This window comes from Harpia harpyja, chromosome 3 (assembly GCF_026419915.1).
Source record: "Harpia harpyja isolate bHarHar1 chromosome 3, bHarHar1 primary haplotype, whole genome shotgun sequence".
Taxonomy (NCBI): domain Eukaryota; kingdom Metazoa; phylum Chordata; class Aves; order Accipitriformes; family Accipitridae; genus Harpia; species Harpia harpyja.
The window spans coordinates 72,235,467-72,256,996 of NC_068942.1; the positions used below are offsets into that span (position 1 = coordinate 72,235,467).

The window sequence follows — 21,530 nt, forward strand, 5'->3', positions numbered from 1 at the left end:
CAGTTTGCTTTTAAGAGGAAAGAGAAGTTGTGGATTTTCATACAGTGTAATAGGCAGAGTTTCTGTAATCTGATTTACCATGCTCATAGGCTAACCAAAATTTACTCTCTGGTTTCAAGGAAGAAATAATTAAGGATGGAAGGCTATTTATCTTTTAAATAAAAGTGTCTAATTTCTATCAAATTTTTTGTCTGAATTTCTGTAAGGCAACTTTGTCTAAGTGGCTATTTCTGAAAGTAATAGTCAAACAAAGGCTTTTCAGACACCGAAGTATTGTGTGATGATGGGTACGCAACTATTTCCCCAAACACTTGCTGCTGTTCAAAATGATAATACTTTGATGAAGGTTTAAAAAAAAAAAAAAAAAGAGAGAAAGAAAAAAAGACACAACGGGTGTTGGAAGATGGTGTTTTTGTATGAACAAAATCAGTACTGAATTTGCATTGTGAAGTTTCAGTAAGCCACAGACCCAAGAGGGAAAATTAAAGGATTACTTAAAACCAACAATAAACATGCAAATTAAAAGTCATTATTTTTAATGAAGTCATACACTATTAAAAATAAGCACAAAATTACATACTAGTTTGGATGTGTAGTTTATAGAATACACCAAATGTTAAAATTGAATGAAATTAAGAAAAGCATTTTCCAAAGGCAAGTAAAATATCTGTTTAATTAGATCGTAAAGAAAGGAGATTAAAAGTAATATTTTGTGATACAGTAATTACTGCTTTTCAGAAGTAGTCAGGTTCCTGTGTGTTGATCTAAATTTAACTCTGATAGCAGATCTCTTCGGGGTCTTTTGTTTTGTTTGTGTCTTTAATTATTTTAAATCGTAACCACTACCTTTATTTTGTTTTCTTTGCACTGAACACACTGCATGGCTGTTTGCTCCAATACTCTGCCAGCTCATGAACGCAAATGTGGGTGATCAGCTCATACCCTCTGGTTCTGCGATGTTAAAAGCCAAATCATTGCAGGGGACTATACAGCAAGATAACAGGAAAGGCGGCTGAAACCATTGGGAGGTGGGTTGAGGTGCTGATGGGAGCCTGAGATGTAAATAAACCAGATTGCTCTCATTTCCTCTTTCCACTGTATTATGCATTCCAATAGCACTATTCATCTTTATGACAGACACCTATTGCTTTAACTTTACTGCGGGCCACTGAAGTACATTAAAGTGGGCAGGAAATAGAAATAAATAGAGTTCAGTGGAGGCTGCAGAATAACTAAACACGCTGCAGTCATTTTTAGTGTGGGGTCATGCGGTTTTTAGCAGATTTATCGTATTGCTTGACTTTTGTTAGAAAGATGGGTGCTGTTTAGAAGAGATGCAATATAAGTAAGAGAATGTGCTTGCCTTTTTTTTTTTTTTTTTTCCCAAACTCTTTGGGATGCCAAAGATGAAAAGAAACGGGGTTGAGTCTCAGCTGGGTAGAGTCAGTGGGATATGTCTGTGTGCAGTACCTGAGGTTGTGGTTAGAAACAGAATAATGGGATTGGAGATTTGAAGAAATCCTGCTAGGGGACAGCATGGGAGGAGGACCACAGTCCATTGGCTTAAATTAATCTGCCACCTAAATGTAGTGAGACATTCAGGTAGAGAGGCCAGCTGGAATTTAGTCTTAAAAATGCATCTATTTGTTTTTTAATGCATGTGCATTTTGCTCACTTTGGAAATGCGGTTTGCTCTCCTGCTTATTCAGAGGGCTGTTTCAAGGACAGCATGGTTACACTGCAAGTTCCAGATACCCCTAACCCTCAGGAGATGGGACTTCTGGTGAATTCTGTTTTTGTGAAAGCTTTGTGTGTTTGTTTTTCCTTGATTGTTTATATTCTGATAAGATTAGGTCAGTAAATGAATGAATTCACAACATCAGTTACTTGAAGACTTAGAGCTCATATTTTCACTCCCTTGAGATAGCTACTTGGAAACTTTTCTTTAAAAAAAAAAAAATAAAAATTACCATTAGCACTGTTGTGGTTTTTTTTTTCCTTGATTACATTGAGCAGTCTCTGGTTTTGCTGAGTATAGTGTGTTCTTTTTCTTCTCTTTTTCTGACAATGACTGCTATATAGTTGAAAGCAAGCATCAGCCTTCAAAGTACTTGTCAATATAGAAGATATTAGTGGATATTTCACAATGTCATGTAAGATAAAAACTAATTTGTAAGCAGCACGGCAGAAATCTGGAAAGACAATTAAGACACAAAATCATTAACATTGATTCTTTTGCACTGGGAAAATATATTCCTTTCTCCCAGAGCATCCTTTAAAAATGTTGTTTACCTAGATCTGTATTTAAGTATATATTTCAGTGTGACATTCGGTGATTCTTCTTCTTTCTTTTTAATTATCTTTATATCAAGAATTTAATTTAATTCAGAATACTGCTCCAGATACACTTGCATTGCAGAAAGTAGTGCCAGGCAGAAATGCAGGTAATTACTGAGGACGGTTGCTGGCAATTTGACTTTTCATCATTTGTTCGTCATCATTTGTTCGCACTCTGTGGATAGTTCCTTGCTGAAAGGATTAGGTTACAGATGGGTGGGTATTACTTCAGGGACTTCTTAAGTGAGAATCCAGATGCTTTTCTGCGTCCTTGCCTCTTGCTTAGTTTGGGAGTTACAAGTCAGTAGCTGCAGGTAAGATTTAAAGCTTGTATCTTTGTTTCTCTTTTGCAATGGAAAAACTCTCTATTACTCCTTGTTAACTGAACAAACGATCTAACTGCAAACTTTAAATACCTGGGAAATTACAGATTGAGCTAAAATTTCAAAAGAATCTAATTTTTTTAAGTGCAATATCACTGACAAACTGCTTCAGGTATTCAAAAGAGTTCAGCTCCAGCAAGGTCATTTGGTGTTGCACGCTTTTGAAAACTTGGCTGTGATTTTGGTGCCTAAGCTGTAGAGGGGCTTTTCAGAGCTGTTGGCCTTTGGCCACATCCCAGTTGCTTTGAGTATGCCTGTAGTTTCAAGGGCAACGGTCTCAGGACGTAGCATTTTACAGTTGTGAGATGTGGGTTTTGTTTGTGTGCCCCACACGCAGCACATCGGTGTTACCTGCATAGCTGAAGCCCTGCTTGGTCCTTGCTGCATTTCATGGGGAGGCAGCAGCAGTTGAGGTATACATCAGAGAGGGAAGTATGAATTAAAGTGTCCGTTTCTTTCTTTCTGTTGTATGTTGCTGGATGTGTTTTCAAATCTGAGCTCATTTTCCCTGCTCCTGGTTCAGAGGTAAAGCCTGAAGGCAGACTCCAGGCTAAATGCAGCTGGCGTTGAACTAAATGGGTGTTTTGCTGTGTGTTCTAGCGGGAGCACAATCTTGATTTCCCAAGTTTACCATCTTGCCCAGTTGAGCTTGGAAGGACTTGCAGACCATGTCTGTGTGCTCTTCCTCGTGTGGGCAATTTGCACGTGTATGTTTAATCTTCCAGTAGCAGTTTGCAAGCTTGCTTGTGTCTGTAAGAACTGCTTGCTGAAAAACAGTGGTAAATTCCGGCATTTCAGAAAATTCTTCCTCCTATAAATACATGTAATTATCTCGTGCCTTGACCTCGCTGGGGGCTGCTGGGCTCCCCAGTGCAGTTGTCCTTTGTGGGACCATTTATTTTACCTTTCTAACAGTCTGTGATGTTTGAATATCTAAAATTTGTACGCAAAAGTTAACAAGCTGAGACTGAATTTAGGGTCTTGGTTTCTGTAGTGGGAGGGGAAGCTGTGAATGTTACAGCATCGCAGTATTTTGCTTATCCTGCTTGTTCAGAAGGTAAGAACAGCATTTGGAAAGTAGGCGTGACAAAGACAGCATAGTTTATTTATGCTGTGCAGGAATGAAGGAGTCATCTTCTTTGTAGCACAGCAGACTAAATTGGTTTTGGAGCACTATTTGGAATAGAGGCTTGTGTGTTCCACATTTAATTTTGTGCCAATCCCCCCAGTGCCTTGCACACTGTCTTTATCTGTCTTGCCTCTCTGCCGGCAGAGCAGTAACAAGAATGGCTTTAACTGCTTCCCCCCCTCCTATGTGTGCGTCTAATGCGTTTGGTCACTCAAGTTTTATTTCTTCCCTCTGTAAAACATGAGAGTGTAACTTCCACCCCAGCCTTGTTAGGGTGCGAGCTGCCGAAGCGGGGGCTCCCCAGGACCAGGCATCGTCACCGGGTAGTAAAACCTCTTTAATGGGGCTGGCTTAACTTTTAAGTTATGGTTAATGTTTTTAACAGTAACTTGTGTTTCCTCTGCCCGTCACGCCCAACCATTAGCCAGGTGTTTTTGTCGCACAGAGTGGAAAAATAAAAGTAATCTAACTGTACAGCTGGGCCCTCGGTGAGGTGCTGGAGGAGGATGGCCACAGATGCAAACTGGGGATCACAGAGGCTGGATGAGTGGGTTAAAAGGCTCCTTGTAAATGCTTGGCGAAATGCAAGCACTGGAAATGAGATGGCTTTTTTTTTTTTTTCTTTTCTACTCTAAATAAATTAGACGGTTTAAATTTGGCATACTGTGTGCTTATATGGTTTGCTCTGTGTAATTTTCTAAATAAATAAAAATTTTTTTTTTGTTCCCCCCTTTAGTATGGCATCCACTGGATTTCCTTGTAACTGCAAGACGGGCCTGACTCTGATCTGCCTTACGCTGTAAACTGTGTTTATGGAGCTAGAATTGGGGTCATTAATTTTCTTTACATCAAAAGAAGTCGTTTCTTTTAAATGAGAAGCCTGTTTCACCTAGTAATTCGCTTTAATTGCTTATTTGAAACTTTTGACATTTGATAGCAATTTAAACATTGCCAGATGAGGCTCACGCAGTCGGGACCTGCAGGTGCTTCCTTGTGTGCCCGACTTGGATCAAAGGAGCGAGCCCAGGGATGTGCCTGGCCGCGGACGGGGCACCCGGTGCTGGAAGTTGCTGTTTTCTGGGGCTGTTTGAATAGATGCTGTGTGTCAGCCTCATCAAGAATTTGCTCAGAGGGCTCTCCCTTGGAAAGGTTTCTGCAGAGTGTGGTGCTGTTTGTTTTTCTTGGGAGATAGACTGCGTGGCCTTTGTTTTGCCTAAGGCTTAATAGTGCTTGCAGCACTGAGTATGTTTTTTAAGTCTAACCAATAGCCCTTTCTGCTGAAGCGTTAGAAAAAAGTTTCTAAAATATTAATTACTTTTTTTTTCCTGAGTAATATCTGTTAATTTAGTATTATCGTCTTCTGGGAGGTTTGGAGGGAAAGAATTTTCTTGCTCATGAGGGTAAGCAAATGGTGCAACTTCAAAGGCATTTTTACCAGCATCTAAACCTCGATAAAGAGAAGAGGCAAAAATGAAAGTGTCTTTCACTTGATTTTGTAAACTGGTTCACTAATGTGAATGCAATTTATTGTTCAGTCAGCAGCAGGAGTAGCTTTCCTTAGCCTGAGAAGTATTTATTTTTTTTAAGTCAGTAAATAAACAATAATTTAGATTATTGCGGAAAGAGCAACTTTTGTTAATAGCTTTTGGCTGCGGAACAATGTGATGCTAGATATACTCACAATGGTTCATATCAACACTGTACTGTGTCTTGTGAGATAGATTAAAAACTATTGCAGGAGTAGTCCAGCAGCTGAAATTGAGATAAATTCCATGCTGCTGCTGCAGAAGTTAGGCAGTGTTTTAGGACTTTCCGAATTTAGAGCAAAGGGAAATAGCGCAGTTGAAAGTGAATGAGCAAAGCCAAAGTACCAATGCCAAGACTTCTTAAAAGAGTTTTATTGATGTGTGTTGTAATTAAAACCAGAATTAGTTAGTTTTCTAATAGGACATTCATTTCCTAGAGAGCAATTGCAGCTTGGCATAAAGTAATACATTTTTAAAAATGAGTACTGATCTGGGGATACCCCCAGCATATGTTGGATGGCTGACTTAGTAGCTTTGCATGCCCTCATTATTAACAAGCAAATTAAGTATTTTCACTTGAAATAATTATACAAATAAACCTTTGGCTGTGCTGTGATTTCATTAAAACCTTAATTGTTTAGAGAGCTCAATGAGAGTGTGTGAAGTTGGGTCAGTTTTACTGCACAGCATTAGCCTCGATAGCAGATTTACAACAGGGCTGGATTTAATCTCTTGACTAATCTTTACAGTAGCAGGCTTGGGATGGGAAGGCGTTTGTGTGTTTCAGGAGATAGGTAACTCTATCTCTGAACTGGAAACACAGAGCTGGGTTTTAAAATGCCTGGGCAGCCTTAAAATGAACTAGCAAGGGGGAGAGGGGAAGAAATTGCTCTGTGGAAACAAAATAGGTGTTGCTTTTAAATCAGCTTCTTAGTGTGCACATTGTCACACCTTCACACATGGCTGTAGGCTCAAATCTATTTCTCATCAAAGCAACTGTAGCGTAAGGGAATATTGTGACCATCTGGGTTGCAAAGATCAGAAATAACAGTCCTTACTAGCAGAGGAGCCAGCTGTGGGCAGCACCATGTAAACTGGTTTTTATGCCCCTTGATTAATCATTTCTGAGGGTGAGGACAACAAACCGTTTACCAGGTCATGCACTAATTTTTTGCAATACTTTAAAGTCTAATTTTCCTGTGTTTAAGGTGGCGGAATGCCTTTGAAACACACTGTGATATTTGTAGGTTCAGCATCTCAACTAACATTGTTCCTGAGCCCGGGAAACACAGACAGGTTAGATGTGTCCAAAGGAGAGTTAATTAGAGGAATGAGTAGTTGTCAAGTACACCACAGCTCCACTGTTTAATTCGGATGATAATTTTCATGCTGGGTCTAATACAAATGAATTCACGTATGGTTTATTAATCCACTGTGACCTGCGAGTCTTTTAGGGTATTCGGGGGAAAAAAGGCTGAGAGTTCCCAGAACAGATTTAAAGTGCTTCCATGGGTGGAGAGCAAATGACAGAGAACTTTTGTCTTTTTCTTTCTTTTTGTCTTTCTGCGTTGTTTTAACTCAGTATTATTTTTCTGCCTTTCCCCCCTTCTTTAGGACCCACGATTATCAGCTTTAATTTTTGACAAGCTTCAAGTGCCTGACTATTTACAGAAAAACAGGAATGAAGGAGAGAGCAGATGCGAAACTTGTGCCACTCACTTGAATCAGCTGAAGCAGGAAGCCATTCAGATGATGCACACCCTCAATCAAACCAGCTACCCAGAAATGCCCGACCTCCCGCCCGGCGCCGCGGCGGTGACCAGCATGGTACCCAGGATGGTCACTGTCTCTTCCCAGCGAGACCTGCCGCTCATCGCCGGTCAGGTGGGCAGGCAGCCTGGAAAGTCACCGAATCTCTTCTCTGGGGCAGAGAGGAAGAAGGGACTTGGATGGTCTCAAGGCGGGGGCAGTTTTCCCAACTCCAGCGTTCAAGTCACCGTGGCCCCCAGCGGTCTCAGCGGGGCTCTGAGCTCGGTCACCATCCAAGCTCAGCAGTACCTCGAGGGCATGTGGAGTATCTCCAGGGTGAACAGCTTCCTGCCTCAGGCTTGTCTAGTAAGTAGCGATAATTCAGATGCTTGAGTTTTGTTTGCATGTGTGTGGATATATATAGAGAGAAAGATAAAATTTCTTGAGATATATACATATTTATCTTAGAGGGGATCAGCTAATGGTATTCTAAACCATGTTTCAAGAGCTGAAGTGCTGAAAAAGAGCTTTGAACGATGTTCTGTCAGATGTCACAAGGAATTTGCTTTCTTATGTCAGATGGTGAGATCCTTTCCTCAGATGCTTTTGCACCTATTTTAGCTTCACGTATGCAGGTGATGTTATTTGGCTGTCACATACCTGGTGACCCCTTTAGAAAAACATAAAAGGCCAAGTTTGTCACATATGAAACTCTGGGAGCTTCATGGGATTGTATCAAAGATAAACTTGACCCTCAAGTCTAGCGCTGAACTTCTAAGGCTGTGTTCAGCGGACGCTGTTGATAGACTGTGATGGAGAGCATTAATCTTCAGGTTAGATGTGCTGCAAAACAGTTTGCTGTAAAAGAGTGCATTCAGAGGGTTGCTTCAGAGCCACATGCCTGTAAATGTCATTGCACTGGAATTTTAAGCATTGATGTTGATTTCCTGTGTTCTGTGTGTATTTTAAGAACTCTTGTGGGAAATGAAGAAGCTTTAGAGGTGCGTGTTACCTTTAAAAGCAAGTTCATTACAGATTTGTGACAATCTATGGAACCGTGCTAAGAAGGATATAGTGACTGGTCTTGACTAAGATTATTCCTAAACTGTTTACACAGGGTAGTGAACAGGGGAGTGTGAGTAATGGTGAAATGTGTACAAATAGAAGTCATGGTTTTCACTTAAATCCGTTGTAGCGGATCTTGCAAGACCAGGTATGTTGGTGCTAGACAGCTTTAAATTTAACATAATGCCTTATGCGCTGTTGTATATAAACACTACCTAATATTGCTTGGTAGCTTCAGCTGGCTGAGCTCCAAGATCATCAGAGATAAATATTTAAGAGTGCTGCTGTGTAACATTACTTTTACAGGGTGGCTGTTGTGTTTCCTTCCAGAAAAAGCTTGGAGATGCGATTCCTCCTTCCCGTATTTCTCTCTCATATGGAAATTTGTGAATGCACATACAGCCCACCTTTGAGGGCTCCCCATTTAAATCCAGTGAATCTCCACTGATGTCAGATAGCTCTCTGATGATTTTACATTGAGAAAAGGGAAAAAACTGGTCCATTCAGCTCTTCGTGGTTTGAGGAACTGCTGCTATGAGTGCTTTTCTCTAAAATGCTGCTCCATGCGTTAGGCATCAATTTGGCCAACGTAAGGCATATGATGTTACCTTTTAATTATCTTTTAAATTCTGTGTATATCACAGAAATGTAGAAAAAAAAAAAAAAAGGGAAGGCTACTGGGTTAAGAAGCCTGTGCTCTCTGAAAGCAGAAATATTTCCATTTCTCTGCTCATTCCTTGTTTGCCCTTATTCTTGTCTTAAATAATTCACTAACAGCCAGCTCCAGATTTCTTCCTGCTTAACCAAGCTGATGGATAGATGAGGTTTTCCCTAACCACTGCATTATTCTAAGATGAAACTGAGTTGCCTCATTTAACCCCTGTGAAGGAAAAATGTGTATAATGCAACAGAGCTTAAGTGTGATCTAGAAATGTGCAAAGAAACTCAGTAGCCTGGAAAACAGTGACCTTTAATGAAAGGACAAACACTGTTAGGCTGTGAGTGTTGGAGGCTGCTTGGATGTCATCCAGTCATCTGCAAGGACAGTTTAGATTTAGAAGCAGTTTTTGGAGAGAAGCTAGGCTTCAGTTGTTTTCTCCCTCCCCCCCCTTTTTTTTATATTTTTTTTAATTCATTTAAGCCTAAATGTAGTTACTGAAGACTGTGTTGTGCATCTCTTCCCAGGTTGTGCTTTCTGTGTCTGTCTGAATTCTACTGCCTTTTGTATTATTAAGAACCTTGTCTCTGACGAAGCTATTTGAGTGGGTGAGGCAGAAAGTGCTTCCCTTATGCTTTTTCCCTGAGGAATCACAGGTGTCAAAGGAAATAGGATTGGAGGGATTTCAGGAATCAGCTAGTATAGTCCTTGCCTAGGACAGCATCCACAGCAGGGCATTCTTGTCCAATGCTCATCTCACCTCATCTTACAATTTTGCAAAGCCAGTGAAGTCTGAACTTCTTTTCCTATTAGAAAAGTTTACTTGATTTATTTCTTTTTTTTTAAACCCTGGTTAGCAAGATGATTTTGTCTGTTCTTTCCTGAAGTTGGAGACAGGGTTTAGGTTTAAGATTAACCCAAGGAGAGAGCTGTGGATATACGTCCTTTTAGAGACGTCTGTCTTTAGTAACCTTTCCCATCTTCCTGTGGGGCAAAGCTGGTCTGGCTAGAGGAATTCTGGAGCAAGAAGAATTGCAGTAGAAAGGACACAATTGAATGTACTATTTATTATGTGTAATGTGACTACATCTTGGAGTCTTCAGCCCCTGTTTAAGCAAGATACTGCACAAACGCAGAAGAAAAAGATGGCCCTTTTCCTGGGGGGTTTACACTCTCAGTTGTGATACGAGTTATTTTGACCACTCTGTAAATACCCCTGTTTCACTGGGAATCTGTACTTTTGCCTTGTTTTCTTACTAAAGGGGGGGTTCTTGAAACAAGTGCTGAACTCCCTGGTAAGAAACTGTTACCCAAGCGCCTTACCTCTCAGGGACTTAACTCAGTGCTGCATACGAAGTGAGCGTGATTAATTTTCTAAAGATGGGAGGACGGACACAGATAAAGGCTGGGGTTCATCTCAACTATTTTTAGCTGCCAAAAAGACAGGTGTTTATTCTAAGCTAATTACTGAGGCTTCCTTTGTAGTTGTGGGAGAGCAACAGGCACCTCCAAGAAATGCTTTGTCCTTCTCATCTTGGATGTCTGTCTTGGCTCGCCTTGTCCGCCAAAGGTGCCTGTGGCTTTCTGCTGGTGCTGGCAGAGCCCAGGCGGGTGATGCGGAGCAAACCCTCGCATGGGCGGCCAGTGTGGGGTGTGGGGTGCTGTGTGCCCAGTGCCCTGCGGGCGTGAAAATACACCCCAGCGTATGGCTGCCAAACCTCAGGAGACCTTGTACCTACAGACGTTTCTCCAGGACCCACATTTTTTATTTATGGTTAGTTTTAATAGTGGTGGTAGTGGAATTGTCTGCGGAAAGAAAAAAAATTGCTTCATTTCTGCTCTTCTCATCTCCCTCCCCAAACTCGCATGTATTACCTTGTAATGTCACTTATGGTTGCAAAAACACTTCTGGGCTGAATGTTGGGGGTCAGAAGTGCAGGTCATCGTAAATTTTTAATATATGTTTGGAGTTCAAGTGTGAAAATCCATTATAGAGATTATAAATTTTTTTGAACAGGAATGTGTCTTCGAAGCATAGTGTGGGTCCTGCTCAAACCAAAATAATAACCGTGGGCTTCAGGAGCCGTGAAGAGGAACGGTAATTAAGGATCTGGAGGAAGGCCCAGGGAGGGGAAGACTAGGATTGCAACCAAGGTGCAAAAGGTGAAGATGCAATCAGCTGCTTTACCCAAGTGGCCTGTTGTAAAAAATTACAAAAAATAATCACCAGTAGCAGTGATAAGTAGTCTGACCAGACAGCGAGCACCGTGGAGGGGAGGGAGGTGGTATAACTCTGGTAAGACAGCTGATTTGTAGTGGACGACTGACAACTTTAATTAATAAATAGTTTTATATTGGTGTTTTTAATTCTAGATGTGACAAGTGAATATAAGGTTACTGCTCAAATGAAAAAACATGTTAGCGGTGCTCAGCATTGCCACTCAGTTTAACATAGCAGCAAAGGAGCAAGGGGAATTTAGGCTTCCTAGATGTGTTGAAATCTGGCTGAGAGGTGGAACATTAAAACCACTGAAAATACCTTGTATATCTATTAGAAGTATCTGCATGTATTGTGGAAAAAAGAGGTCTTACTGTATGCTTTCAATTGACTGTGTTATTAGTATGCAGTGTTATGTGCTGCATAAAAGTGGTAAAGTAGCCATGCCATGTGCTATAAAGACATTACAGTGAAATAGAGTTTGTTTTTGCAAATTGCTTTTTCTTTTATCTTATGCAAAATGAAATCCTTGCCACACTGTATTTCTAATTTGAATATATACAATTGGTACTGGTTATAAGGCAAAATATTGTGGCTCCTTGAATCTTTACCAGTTCCTAAGTTGCTTTAAAAATATATTAAAAAATGCACCATTAGGAATTAGGAAAAGTTGGAGCACTGGAAAACAGAAGGTGACTTAAGTAAAACTTTTAGAGCATATGTATATAAAATGGTAAATTTATCAAAAGTCCAATGTATGTCCCAGAGAGTATTTACAAATTTAAAGGTAGGTGTAAGTTTATGGCCTGGTTCAGAGAGGGAGGGTTCACCCACAGCACATGTAAATGGGTACATATACTCTAAAGGAGTGATGTTCCTTTGTTTTATGTGAAAAATCTCTGAGTTATTTTAGTCACAGCTCAAGCTTTCCTGTAGTTCCTAGGAATAAGTCTTCTGCTTACCATAATCTGAACCAGATGGATTCATCTGAGGGTAGTTCAGCCTCTGTTGACTTTCCTTAAATCCTCTTTGTTTGTTTATAGCAAGGATGACTTACATTTTGCTTAGAAGATGCAATAAAAATCTGACTGTGGAAAAGAGAATGACAAGATTTACTTTCCAGCATCTACTTTTTTACTTTGATAAATGTCATACCAAATGGATTTTTAAATTAATTTTTAAAATCCTCCTTGATAGCTTTCTCAGTGACCTTTTATTAATACAATGCGTGAAATATATTTTGTAACGAAACAATTAAAATATAGTGCTTTGACCATAAATCTTGTCTGTGAGACATCTGGATGACTTTGAGCTTTGGGACATTTCTCAGACTCCACATATAACATCTTGCTTCTGCAGAAGTCAATAGCAAACCCCAGACGGGTGGTGAGGCCGGGGCTGCATAGAGGCTTTTCTGTTTTCCCTTTAGCTTTAGTGGTGCTGGTGTTACTGCTTTTGTAGAGGAAGTACATAAAGGAAAGGGGGTGGCAAAAAAAAAAAGCTTCAAAGTTAGTGTTGGTCACTCTCTGTAACAAGTCTGAACAGCAGAAGGAAACCTTTTGATCCAAGTTACTAAATGCTTTCTCATACTAACCTAGTTTATAGCCCCCATGGAAAAGACCTTTCCTGAGACTGTTGCAGTCTCAGGCTGAGCAGTAATGCCTTGCATTGCACTTTGCTGCCTTAGCAAATGCAGGGTGTGTGTGTGATGTGGGAGGACGACGCTTCTACCAGCGCTGTGTATTCAGAGTCAGCGAGACCCTGCCCCAGCAGCCAGAGAGCAGACCAGCTTAGAAAGCGCGGGTTGGAAATCCAGCCTTAAACACACAGATAAAAACGTAGCCCTCTGTTTTGTGTAGTTGCTAAGGTCTTCGTGCTCTCTTTTTCTAGATTGCCCCCAGTGTAGGATGCCCAAGGTGAAAATGAGGTTACCTTTTAATTCCCAGGTATCAGAGTGGCTTAGGAAAAATGTTAAAGAGTTGACAGAAAGGGTACTGGCTACAAGATGGAAATGAGTGTTTTCTTAGGTGAGGGTGTGAATTGCATATCTTCATATTGTGTGTTTGACACTTCTGCCATAGCATTGGTTTTACAGTTGTGGGATAGGGTAACTATTCGCAGGAGTCAGACCCTCTTGTGGCTCAGATTACCACCTGAAAACGGTTCTTTTGATCCTTCACCCCTCTAGGCTAAGCAGTTGTTATTACAGCTTGCACGGGGAAACAAGTCCATACTTGCCTTTGTTGACAATCGAAGTCAACAAGCAATAATAAAGAATGTTGGCCCAGACTTCACCTGTACTCATCAGAGGTAGATTTAAGACAAGCAGACTTTAGAGCTTATGTGCAAATGATAATCCACTGTATTTACCTTTGGCTCACAGGTCATTCTGTCATCCAGCAAGTGTACCATAAGCTACACTAAGATAAAAAATCCCCTCCTTTTTTTTCCCAAAATATTTAAATTTTCTACTCTTGCCTTTGAACTAGTTTCTTAGGGATGGCCTTTTCTCTTCACTTTGTTACCTTCAGCTCCTTTTGCTTACTGCTGGTCCATTTATACTCGGCATGTGCTCCACTATGAATTCTCCAGGAACTGACTGTTAATCAATGCATCCCACGCCACCCCAACATTAGAAATCACCTTAAAGGAAGGCTCATACTTTTTGGCTGGAGACCAGAAGTGTCATCCAACATTTGAGAAAGACTCTGTATGTCTGATGCAGAAGTGCCTTTATGAGGCTACTGTTGCTCTGCACTGGCTACATCGCTTGTTAAGGGTGGGCTGCAGCTGAATAATGCCCTTTGGTTTCAGAGGTTAATGCAGCAGAGAAACCAGATAAATTCAGGCTGATCTCAGGTCCTAGTCATGTGCAGGCTGGTGGAGAGAAAGTCTCTCGCAGTGGTCTCCGTATACCCCATGGAAGGAACTGATTTGCACAGCTGGATTGCCCAGTTGTCCTGCTTCTGTAAAATAGGATTGAACAGCATACATTTTTTGGAAAGTGGTTTGAATTTAACATTTGCTCCATAGGCTGTGTACTGGAATGGTGGCATGTTGAGGTCATGGGCCTCCAGGTAGTCAAGCTGTGCACAGTGCGAGCATTGCCAAAAGGATCCCCTGTTGTTTTGTGGCATGAGCAGCTGAGCATCTGGCAAATATTGATGCTCTTTTTACTTGCAGCTAGAATCACTGAAATGCCCTGGGTGGTAGCTTCTGAAAGGAGGTTTAGAAAGCATCAATAGAAAATGTATCTAGTTTTCTGTTTCAGCACTTGGGAGACAATTTATGATGTATAGATAGAGTTCATAGATGTTTCAAGCATTTCATATGTGTGTGTTTAATGGAATGGATTGCCACTTTACTGAACATAGCATCAAATCAGCTCTGTTAATTGAAAAAGATTTTTCACATTATTGCTAATGATGTGACACAGTTTCGTTAGAGATGGTGCATAAAATAGCGCTACTTGAAATGGCATTAATGTATGCATTTAAATTCCTTTTTCCCATTTACGTGCATTATTGATTTTATTTCATTGTTGAGGAGATAATGGATTTATAATTAGAATACAGTCACCGTAATCAATGATGAGATTATTAGACTTATAAATAGACCTTTAAAACTACGATGAGGTAATTTCCCAGTGTAACGAAGGATCAATAATTAGAGGTTTGCTTTGAATCTGAAAGTAGTACTTGTAAGATTCAAGCGTGAAACACTTCTAGGGAAGTGAGTCCATATAAATTATTATACAAACTGGTGTTGTGGTTAGGCATTTTCCAAAGCTGACCTATTATTATTATTATTATTACTTTTGTTTGGTGCCCAAACACTTCTGAGTTAATTCCTCTGGGTTTGCATAGCTGCCACGATCTCAAAACTGGATGAGGTTGTTCTTTTCTGATTCCTTAGTTGAAGGAAGTGTTTGAAAGGTGCTGTAGGCAGGAGTCCATTGCTGTGTTTTTGGTGATGTTGGGCAAAGATAATGGATCTGCCGTTCAGAACCTCCCCCTTCTGCTTCTCAAAAATGACAGTGGTAAAGCTGGGCAAGGCAGTTGGCTGTTGTAGCAGGGAAACGGGATTGGAAGGATGAAGAAGGGGAGAGTGGTCCTTGTGATGCCTGGCTTGGGAAGGGTCTGCGTTTAGTTGGTCCATGCAGAGTAGCTGTGTAGACATCCCGTTGAGTCTTACCAACCTCTCCTGATGACTCTGAAGTACTCAATATGCTATCAACCTCCTTGTTCTTCGTGCCCTGCCTTGTGATGTCCAAAATTTGTTTGGTAATTTTTTTTTTTTTTTTTTTTGGGCGGCTGCTACATCTTGATTTCAGAGGAACAGTCAACGACCCTTAGATCTTTCAAGTTGTAACTGTAGGTTTTGAGTTCAGCATTGTTTAGGAGTCATTTAGGTTATTTTTCCCTAAACACGTGATCTTATCTATGTCAAATCTCACCTGACACTTCTTTGTCCACTCACATTTGGGAAGTTCTTCTGGAGTTCCTCATTACTGTCATGGCATTTTGGCTACTTGAAAAAGCTTTGGGACATCTATAGGCTTGCAGATTTCATTCTAGTCATGGTGAATCATGACTGTGTGTCTGGGTTACAAGGTTCCCACATGGGGAGTAAACAGCAGGTCAGCAAGGAACAGCCACAAGAAAAAGAGAGCAACATCTGCATAGCTCCATCCTGAATTTGGTACCTCGGTGTCCTTCAACAATGATCACATAGTCAGATCTGTCCCTGTGTTTGCAAACTTAATGCTGCTTCATAAGCTTGCCCTGTTATTGAATCTTGTTCTCTAGATTTGGGTGTAGTAAAGACCCAGTTTTCCCTTCAGATAATGAGGGCTTGTACCTCTTCCAGCAAAATACTAGTCAATGGGTGCCTTGCATGTGGTAGCTGTCAGGCAAATTGATCCCAAGGGATGTTCTCTTTAAAGTAGTTACATCTAATATGCAAGCAGTTTCAGCATGATTGAAATAGGAATTAGGTACGACAGTCTCTGTCCACCTTTGCCTTTATTTGCTGACTTTGTATGTCAGTCATTATAACAATATAATGATTATGCTAAAATTGTAAGACCTGTAATTCTTGGGAACGTGGTTATTCCATTTTGCTGAATAGACAGTAATCAAGGCACAGCAAGATTTTGGTTGAGTTGCCTAAAGTCATCGAGAAATTTTGTTGCAGAGTCAGGAAGGCAATACAAGTTCTCCCGATTCAAAGCTCTGTAAGTGTCCTGTGTTTTGCTGCTGTTAGAGACGCATCTGGCCTGTGGAAGTCAGTCCTAATGGAAAAGCATTTGTCTTCTTGTAGGAAACCCAATCCTAAGCTGACAGAAATTTGCATTATTATGAGCTTGTTAATGAATTCCTTCACTTGCTCATATCAGCCTCTGACAAAAAGCAGGGATTCAACTGTATATTTGTCCACTTGAATAAACAGTTCATTTTTAATTTTGACCACAATGGTAAATTAAAACACCCTGAGCAGTACATAGCTATATTTTTTGGCTTTGGAGGCTGTAACTATTGTAATACATGTCAGCAGGGAGGGCTCTGGGCAACACTTTCTGATGCTTGCCTGGAGGCATTAGAAGAATCAGTTCCTCTAGCCTGGCTGTTTTAAATCCACGGCATGTGAAAAGTCCCTATTTAAGAGTGTTTATGTGCAGCAGGATCTACATTCTTCTTGATAGTCCTTTTTCATGTCCTCCTGACTTTCCAGGTGGTGGGGTTTACATATGCAGATAGGAGGGTGAAGTTTGTGTGACTGGTGGTCAGATAGCCATGAAGAAGGAAAGAAAGAGCATTGCCTGCTGCTTCCTTTGGCACCCGTGTCCCGAGTGGCTGAAATGTGAAGTAATTGGTCCGTTGCTGCCTGGTGGCATCTCTGCACTACCAGAGCCCTGGCTGCAGATACCTTCCAGCCTGAGAACATGGGCAGGCTGAAGGAAGGAACAAGTGTTTCACAGATGACGGAGGCCTTCCCAAGACCTGCCCAAAACCTTAATAAATTTCTCAGGGACCAAGGCGCATGGTTTAGGAGAGATGTGAGTCAGAGTGAGATCAAGAGACCCTGGTCAGAGGGGAACAAGCTGCTGCTCCTCCATCCTTGTAGTGCCAAGGACACCAGCGCTGGATGCAGCTGGGTGCCTGTGCCCTGCAGTTGAAGGATGAGGTCCTTTGTGTGCATGAAGTACAGACTGGTAGTGATTTTTGGTGGTGAAGATCCAAACCCTTAACCTGTCTTAGTAATTCAGATATTTATCCAAAAAGCAAGGGCCTCAAGGTTGTCTTTGGAGCTCCTATATTACTTTCCAGTCTGTGACAGCAGACGGGCCCTCCTATTTCTATTTAATTCTACTTCTCTCTGATTTTTCTCCTTCTGCCTCCAGAGATCAATGACAAGCCAGACATTAGCAACTCTTGTAGCTGAAAACCTGTTTTGGGGGAAGGGATATTATGCTCTGCATTTGATTTACATTGAAGACGAGATGCACATAGAAGCCTGAAACTACAGGTTTAGGTATTCTTGTTACCACATCGCAGCTGCAAGTTATAAAATGACTACAGTAGTGTGTTGTAGTTATAAAATGCCCTAGTTATTTTATAATGAGCCCTGGCAGAAACATTGTCAAGTGGCAGTAAAAAGTTTATCCAGAACACGTTTCGCTTCAACCTGGCATGTGCTGCACTGTTAACTTTACGTAATGCTAGTCAGTCAGGAGGAGACATTTCACATAGAAGACATATGCAGGACTTATCCATGCTTACGGGAAAGAAGGGTTTACAGTATGAGTATTATCCAGATAGAGATTTACGTCACATTTGTTCCAGTTAGTGGTAGTAGGTCATAAGACTCTTAGCATGAATCATTTAGAGGGAAAATCATTGTTTTATCATATACAAACAGTAGATTTAATATATTACAAAATCGTTAGATTAAGTAGTTTTTACAATTTAATTGGCTGTGACGTTCTAGTCTGAAAGGGGAAAATAGTAAGTTAAAGCAAATACTCAAAATTCTGTATGTCTGCCTGCTGGTCAGGAAGGGGTAAAAACAACTTAAAAAGGAAAGAAAAAAAAAAAAAAAAAGCCCCAGTACAAACTCAGGCTTGATCTTGCTAGAGCTTCACCTGCAATTCACTGTTGAAGCCCTATTGAATGCTTTCATTATGGGACCAATTTTTTGAAATAAAATAAATTATATTGAGTTCTGACTCTGATTACACAGATGTGTCAGACTCGTTGACGCTTTTGTAATTTTCCATTCCCTCTTCTGTGAATCTGTTCTTGATACTTACATTTAGACATCATATCTGGTTACTTTCTTTTGCAGCTCTTTCTAACGTTCTGGTTTTCTTTTACTGTGACAGTACTATCCCGGGATTGATCTATTTTTCTCTAGATTTTTATATTCCCATGTTTTTCTTGCTTGTTGCCAACCACGGATTTTGCATGCGTTACAAAGTGGCAGCACCTAGCTTGGCTTTTTTGGATCCCTGGACAAAGGTCAGTGTCCAGAGAATGGAAATATTCAGGAAACTGGAAACATTATGGCTTAGTTTTTGGCTTTGCACTTCAAACTTGTAAAGAGCTTGTTAGGGTTGTAATTGTCCTTCAGATGGTAATGGCCTGACAGCGTACTGTGTACCTGGAAATTTAATCTGTGGCCAACTTCTCTACAGTGTAATTTTGGACTAGCCTGACTTGTTTAAACCTGGGCAGATGTTTCCTGCCATCTGGTCATGGCAGGGAACCTGTGTGCTGGGGATCGGGGACGGGGCAGGGGATGCCCCTGCTCTGCCCAGCACACCTCCACAGCCTGAGGATGTCGGGTTGCCTCCGTCCCTTCCTGCCCTCTCCCCCAGCCTTTGGCCATCTTAACTGGGAACAGCTCATGCTGTCATTGCTTGTTGTGGCCCCGCCAACCTCAGCTGCGTGTGTGGATGCTGCCAGCCAAAACGCAGCATGTCTAGCTCTGCTCCCGTGTCCTCAGGATGGGCAGTGGGAGCTGGTACCAAAACCCTCCCATCCATGACGCAGGCACCGGTATGAAGCACCGAGACATCAGTCATTCCTGCATGTGCAAAATGCCTGGCGTGACATTTTCAAGCATTGATTTTGCTGTGCTCTTACCAGTTTTTAGGTGGCTTTGGAGAGAGCGGAGGGAAGGGGGTCCTATAGAGCAGTTTTGGAAATCCTTCCTTTGAGGATTAGCTGGTTTCCAGAGGGTTAATGGCTTTTGTCCGGCAAACCTTTTCTTAGAAAATTAAAACACACATTAATCTCTGGATGCAGAGGCCTATGACACTTTAAATATTCAGTGCAGTCGGTAACACTTTATAGTGACAAGGTTGTGATTTCTGCGTTTGATCATGAGTGATTTATGAAAATTTAGTAAACGGTGAAGCACAGTTCCCTGTCAGCTGCAGACTGGAGTCTTCTCTCTGTGCAGACTTGCATGCTTAAAGAAGTCATGCAAAGTTGCTCCCATTCCTCTAGAGAATTATATTTTCCACACATGGTCCCCACAAGAGCATGGGTTGGGATGAGGGAGGCGCACAAAGTAATTCCTGCATATAGTTTAAAAACAAAGCCCCTTTATCTTATTCATAACCCTTCAGCAGCTGTAAGCCACACTGTGGTGTGACAAACCAGAGTGCCCAGGAGGGTCCCATTACTTGTCTGTAATTTTCCTGCCTCAGGACAAATGACTCGGACCTGACAAATTTCCTCATACCTGAGCCCTCGTCATCAGCTGAGAGATGTAGCTGTCTCAGGGAGAGCCGTACATGGTTGTGCTGGAAAATCCCGTCACTTTGGATGGTGCAAGCAGTCCTTGAAATGAATCCCAAACTTGGAAGAACTTGTTTTGTGCTTTTTCAGCTTCTTACCATGCAGCAAAACTGATGTTACCTCTGTGTGTAAGAATACTAATTGGGTAATGATCTTTTTGAGAACTTAGAAGCCTACGTTTCTTAGAAATAAAAAAAGCGGTGAAAAAGGAATATATGTTATACATTTCTCATATTTTTGTTAAGTGTGAATAGCTTTTACAGGAATTGATATGTTAACAGATTCCAGTCAGTTCTTACAAATGTGTCACAATTTGCTGTAAAATTCACTGAAGTTCCATGCTAACTCTACAGATTTCATATTTAGCTTTGATTTTGCCATCATTTAGATAATGCATTAGTTAAAGTACGATTGGTTAGAAACACGTTGCTGCTTCTGCCTTCTTTCTTCATTATTTTGCTTAAATGTTATTTTCTTTGTTTCAAAGTCCTGTCGTCTCATGTAGTCCCTGTTGAAAGTGAATGGAAAAATATGTCTTGGGAATTCATCTTAACCCTGTAATTTTTATATCTGAGACAACAGCTCATGTGACGGAGGGTTATGGTTGTCTTCCTGGCAGAATGTAGGGGAGTATTCAAACACTAACGTTAGCCTGCCAGTGGTTGCTGGTCGGGTTTCCTTCTCTTGCTGGCCATCATGCCACTGGCCACTGGGCATGGCAGCCTCGTGATGTGCGAGTTTGTAAGCCCCACATACCGGCTCCAGAGTTTCTGGTGTAGATTTCTTAGTAAATTGCTAAGTCCGTAGTAAGCTCCACTTATTATTAGCACTTTGTGTCAGTTCATGTAACTCAGAAGTTCAGACATCACGTTGGATTTTTCCCAGTCTGTGTGTTTTTCCCCATGCCATATACTTTCTGTGACCGGTATAGGTCAAGGCCACACATTTGTTGCTTCAATTCATTAATGATCAAGTACGTCCTTTATTGACCACCTGAAGGTCCTCATTACTCCATCACTTAGTTTTAAGCCATTAACCACATGAGCGGATCTCATCCTTTTCCAAGCATCTCTGTTCCTGGCTGTCATTGCCAGTAGACCATGGGTGGGATAGACAGACTCCCCTTTTTAAGCATGTGTTCCTGCCATACCATTTCTTTGTTCCAGTGTTGATCTCTAGCAGTGCTTGGTCTCTGCCTTTCTGCCTGCATCGCTGAGAAATCTGATCTCATGAGACTTCCGTATTACAAAGTGAAGGGTTTGCAGAGGGTTATTTAAAGTTTCCAGCTAGGCTTCTAGTGCGAGTAGCTTCACTAGGATTAAGTTAATCTGTGTGAGTATTCTTCTGTGTCAGCCTCACATCTCTTAGGTGAGCTCTATGAAAGTACTCTTTTGTGTAGCAGTCTATGGTAAAGCATTAGTCAGCCACTCCATAATGCTGATAATAGTATTAATCTTTAAAGAGCAGACCTTCAAAAGAGCTGGGTGCACTTTCTTCTTGTTGACTTTTCTGGAACTGGGAATTCAGCATTCAACCTATGGGAATGAGTCCAGATGAAACTCCACAGTATTCCATGCACCAGTTGAGTGCTCCTTGGTTGGCAGAGTTTTCTTTTACTTGGTACCTAATATCCAGGTTGCCTCAGTTCTCATGAGAAA

The 21,530-nt window shown here is 41.2% G+C and overlaps 1 protein-coding gene across 2 annotated transcripts in view; it reads left to right on the plus strand.

Moving 5' to 3' along the window:
- KIF26A (kinesin family member 26A) overlaps positions 1 to 21,530 on the plus strand; it is a 99,661-nt gene that overhangs the window by 26,452 nt on the left and 51,679 nt on the right. For both annotated transcript variants that reach the window (XM_052783337.1, XM_052783338.1), the window contains exon 3: positions 6,990 to 7,490. In XM_052783337.1, the coding sequence (XP_052639297.1) occupies positions 6,990 to 7,490 (501 nt within the window). The remainder of the gene's footprint in view (positions 1 to 6,989; positions 7,491 to 21,530) is intronic.